A 5,205-nucleotide genomic window follows, 5' to 3' on the forward strand; every position below is an offset into this window, starting at 1 on the left:
TTGAGAGTCCGCCTGCCGATGCAGGGGATGCGGGTTCGTGCCCCGGTCTGGGAAGATCCCACATGCCGCGGAGCGGCTAGGCCCGTGAGCCATGGCCGCTGAGCCTGCGCGTCCGGAGCCTGTGCTCCGCAATGGGAGAGGCCACAACAGTGAGAGGCCCGCATACCGCAAAAAAAAAAAAAAAAAAAAAAAAAGACTCCCAATCTTTCTGTGTTCATGGTATGCTTCGTGTCTCAGTAATTATTCCATGGTGCCAGAGGCTAAAATACAAAAGTAACAGAGAACATCCAGGATGGCAACATTAGGAGCTCTCAGACCCCCTCTCCAATGAGACAATCATAACAGGTAAAAATTACAGAAAATATGACCGCTTGAAGTTTATGAAAATTGTCCTAAGGGTGTACAGAAAAAAAGGAAATATTTGTTCAAGAAAATCTACTAAATCTCAGTACAAACAGCAAGAGTCTGTCGCTTGAGCCACAACCTGCTTCCTCCCTTTGCTCTCCAGCTTAGTGTGATTCAAACTACACTCCAAGTGGATGGGGTCAAAAATGCAAGGCTCCCTCTCTCCAACTCTCAGACACAGACTGTGATATCTCTACAGGAGAGCCTGGCTACGAGAATTTCTCATCATCTTCCTCCTCTGTGTTGCAGAGACTAAATTCCAGGCAAGTGTGACTGAGAAGGCAGGGGTTCACTTTCTCCAACCAGTCCCACTCATAACACAGAGCTTTTATGACAAACATGACAGGTGAAGAATATTGGAACTCAACATCCATTGATCCAGCTTATTTGTAGGGTAAAATTCCATGCTAGCAAAGACAAGGTGAGAAGATCAAAGGCTACTGTCCTGGGCTTTCCTGGTGGCACAGCGGTTGAGAGTCTGCCTGCCGATGCAGGGGACATGGGTCTGTGCCCCGATCCAGGAAGATCCCACATGCCGCGGAGTGTCTGGGCCCATGGGCCATGGCTGCTGAGCCTGCACGTCTGGAGCCTGTGCTCCACAACAGGGGAGGCCACAACAGTGAGAGGCCTGCGTACTGCAAAAAAAAAAAAAAAAAAAAAAAAAAAAAAGGCTACTGTCCTACACAGTATTCTGCTTTTACATCAGGGATGATACTCCAAGAGAAGCAGGCCATATTACCTGTTCCCAGTTCTTGAGTCATTATTCAGAGAGTATGCCTAGGGAAAGAGCAGATTATAAGATCAGAGATATCTGAAGCTCTCCCAAGGGAAATGACTTTATTTTGAACATAGTGTGGGGAAGTTCAAGCCTAAGGTTACTCTAAAAAGCAATGGATATTTAGTGGCAAGGAAGTAAGAAAAGTCTGGGAGCTTCAAGAGCAATAAACTAAACCATAAGCCAACTAGTTTATTAGAGAGAACCAGGGAAAATGACAGTTAATAAGAGCCTTATCAATATTAGAACCACAGAGACTGGCCTCAAAAACTGTGCTTGCAATTACTGGAGCCTAACAGCTGGTTGTGGTACGAACAGAGGCACACAGATTAACAGAGAGATTGGTGAAAAAGAAAGTCAAAGACAGCCCTGCTAAAACCACAGTCATCCTAGGGAAATCACACCAGATGGCAACATGAATCCACAGGAACAAATAATAAGAACAAGATATGTTAAATAAGAAGGTTAATATAACAAACATCATAATTAAATACTTGCTCTCCTTTCTTCTTCCTGCTTTTGTAAAAGCCACCAAATTATATAAAGTAATAATTATAACAATACATTGTTGGATTTATAAAATACATAGATGTAATATACATACATAAAAATAATAGCATAAAATGCAAGAGAGGAAATACAGCTATAAAGGAGTAAGTGTTCTATATCTCACAGAATTAAGCATAAATCTGAAGTAGATTATAATAAATTGAGATAAATATGGTTAAATTCTAGAGAAACCACTAAGAAAATAACTCAAAAAATATAATAAAAAACTCATTCAAGGAATTAAAATGTTACATCAGAAATTATTTGCTTAATGCAAAAATATGAAGTAAGGGAGGAACAGAGGAATAAAAAAACCCATGAGAGTTACATAAAATCAGAAGTAAAGGGCAGATATAGATCCAACTATATCAAAAACTATATAAAAAACATTAAATGTGAATGGATTTGAAACTCAAATCAAAAGACAGAGATTGTCAGATTGGATAAAACAAGATCCAACTATATGCTGTCTACAAAAGCCATTTATATTTAAAAATACAAATTATTTGAGAATAAAAGGATGGAAATTGAAGTGCTGAAGTGCTGGGACCAGAAAGGAAGCCCACGCTGTGACCAGGCATGCGGGATCCTAGCTACCTGACCAGGGATTGAACGGTGCACCCCCTGCATTGGAAGGCGAAGTCCCAACCACTGGACCAACAGGTGAGGCTGCTATCTGTTCAGAAGGGAACTTTTTGTACCATTTGCCTCAGACACGGTCAATCTGCACGTTCTAGAGTTTTATTATTCAAAAAATAAATGTCACTTATTTGATTGAGGTGGTGCCATGCAGCAAGAAGCAGAGAGATGCAGAGTTCGAGTCAGGAGGCCTGACATGGCGCTTTATGTACCCAAAGCTCAAAGGGGTATAGTAATGCACAAATCAGGTGATGAGGGAAAAAGCTGTGGTCCACCTAACTTCATGGTGAAAGAAGAACAAAAGGAAGATTCTTTCTCTCAAAAGGAGATCATTAGAGACAAGCGTGAGGCTCAAAGACTAAGTATTAATCCTGATAAAAAGGAGCACAATTGTAGGGAAGGAAAGAAAGCTTCAACAAAATTTAATAAAGATGCGTGGCTTCAAGAAAGAAATAAAGATAGTGTTTGTACTAAGAGGGCAACCACAGAATCCAAAAAAGTATTATCCCAAGGACATCAGCAAAGAGTCCCAAATCCTGGGATTATACCTATCGTACCTTTACAAAGACATTTTAAACCAAAGAAGGTAGTGTTTGGAGGTTGAAACCAGAGATGTGACAGAACAGGATGGGTTGCTTCAATCTTAGTCTTGTTCAGAAATCAGTAAGGCTCAGGTTCCAAACAAACCATTCCAAAATGTGGAATTCTGTGATTTCAATAGGCATGAACTAAATGGGGAAACATTTGGAGACAGAAATTTGGAAAGCAGAATGGAAACTGATGCCAGGGTTGCAGAGATACTATCCCAGTTTCCTGGAGATTTTAGTTCTGTGGTGAAACCTGAGAGTATGATTGCACCAGTAAAACCAAGCTCTGTTTCTGGAATTGTACAACAAGGCATGCAGACATTGGGTGGAATGCTGAAGCGCAGCAATGGAGGCATCACCACTGATTCTGTTCCTGGAAGTCCAGTTGGTATCATTGATCAGACTTGCATAGACTTGGATGCTGAGAATGTTGGTGATACAGCCAACAGTACAGATTTCATCTTGGATCAGAAAGGTATAGATTCCATTCCTGAGACTATGGGTCACATCTCTCATCATATGACTATAGTCAGCAAATTAGAGAGCACAAATGGCATTTTTGATCCAACAATGATTAGAGAGTGTGAGGAGAATGACAGCACTGCTGATGAGTTATGTGTAAAGTGTGAATCTTCTGATACAGCTGTCCTTGCTCATGAAACATATACAAATAATGGGTCTAAGAGTGTAGGTGACATTACCAATAAGACATGTATCATGGACATTACAGATACCATATCTAATCAAATAACTGTAGTTGCTGTTAGAGTAGGTCATGAGGCCTGTAGCAACACAAGTAGTTTCTCAGACTATTTAGAAATAAGTGCAGATACATCCCCTCTTCATGTAGCTAAAACGGGGAATGACACTGAATATTTCAGCAACCTGACTGCTTGCTCAGATATTTATGCTGAGAGTATTTCATCTAGTTTCACAGAGTCGACAGGAAAGTTGATAGAGAGCTTGTCAGATTGTGCTTCCTCCTTACCTATAAATAAGATTGCTGGTAGTAATTGTAATACTTTTTTGGACTCTGAACTCAGTATGTTAAATGGGACAAAAGTATTTTCAGACAGTGCTTTGGGCAGTGATGAAGATTGTACTGGTGATATAACAGAGGCGTTGCATGAACTTAAAACTGCTGAAGAGTTGAAAACAAAAGAAGAAGATGACTCAGAGACTACAGAATTTGGGGTAACCTTTCCTGATATAGAATCAGTATCTGTGGAAACATCCATGGAATCGAAAGCAACTGATATGTCTCACGCAGAAGCAAGTGCTGCTACTGAGGAGAGCTGGGAGTCTATGTTTAATGATGATGGTGACTGCCTGGACCGACGTCTTCTACAAGAGTTATCAGGGAATATGAAGAATAGAGAAAGCATCCAAGAACCTATATTTGATTATTACAACCATGAAGTTCCTGATATTGACCTCAGTGATTGTGAATTCCCACATGTCATTGAAATTTATGACTTCCCCCAAGAATTTCGTACTGAAGATCTCCTATGGATTTTCTGCACTTATCAAAAGAAAGGATTTGATATTAAATGGGTGGATGACACACACGCCCTAGGAGTATTCTCCAGTCCGATTACAGCTCGTGATGCCCTGGGTAGTAAACATACCATGGTGAAAATCCGGCCCTTGTCGCAGGCCACAAGAGCAGCCAAGGCCAAACCTAGAGCTTATGCTGAGTTTCTCCAGCCAGCAAAGGAGTGTCCTGAGACTTCAGCAGCCCTAGCCAGAAGGTTAGTCATCAGTGCCCTTGGGGTTCGAAGTAAGCAGAGCAAAACCGAACGGGAAGCAGAACTTAAGAAACTGCAAAAAGCCCGCGAGAGAAAACAATTGTAAGCCAAGCAACGGGAAGACATCTGGGAAGGCAGAGACCAGTCTGCAGTTTGAACATCACTTGATGACAGGGATAATTCCAGGAATTCAGAAAATATTTCCAGTCTTCAGAGGATTTTTCCAGAGCTCTGTGTACATGCAGATGTGCATGTTAATGAAAGAAAGAGATAAGCAATCAAGACAAGGGCTGACTAGGTATAGGAAGAAGATAGACTCCTGTTTGTCTTCACTCCTAAAGCAGTTCTTTGGAACTGCCTTAACTGTGTTGGACGTGGAAGGAAGCCATCAGTTAGGAAGGAACTTGGAAGCTGTGACTTCCAAGAGTCCTCTGGACAGGGCAAGTCACACTTCCAAGATGTTTTAAGCAAATGCAAAACAGAGGATTCAAACCTGTGATGA

General features: G+C 41.3%; 1 protein-coding gene across 1 annotated transcript; it reads left to right on the plus strand.

The window, feature by feature from the left end:
* Positions 1 to 2,516: 2,516 nt before the first annotated feature.
* Positions 2,517 to 4,809, plus strand: LOC307053517 (coiled-coil domain-containing protein R3HCC1L-like; the record flags this gene model as incomplete). The annotated part of the gene is given in 3 exon segments (XM_079704953.1): positions 2,517 to 2,956; positions 2,958 to 3,012; positions 3,016 to 4,809. Coding segments are annotated over 3 exon segments (2,289 nt in total).
* Between the last annotated feature and the right edge of the window lie 396 nt (positions 4,810 to 5,205).

This window comes from Hyperoodon ampullatus, assembly GCF_949752795.1.
Source record: "Hyperoodon ampullatus genome assembly, chromosome: 5".
Classification (NCBI taxonomy): domain Eukaryota; kingdom Metazoa; phylum Chordata; class Mammalia; order Artiodactyla; family Ziphiidae; genus Hyperoodon; species Hyperoodon ampullatus.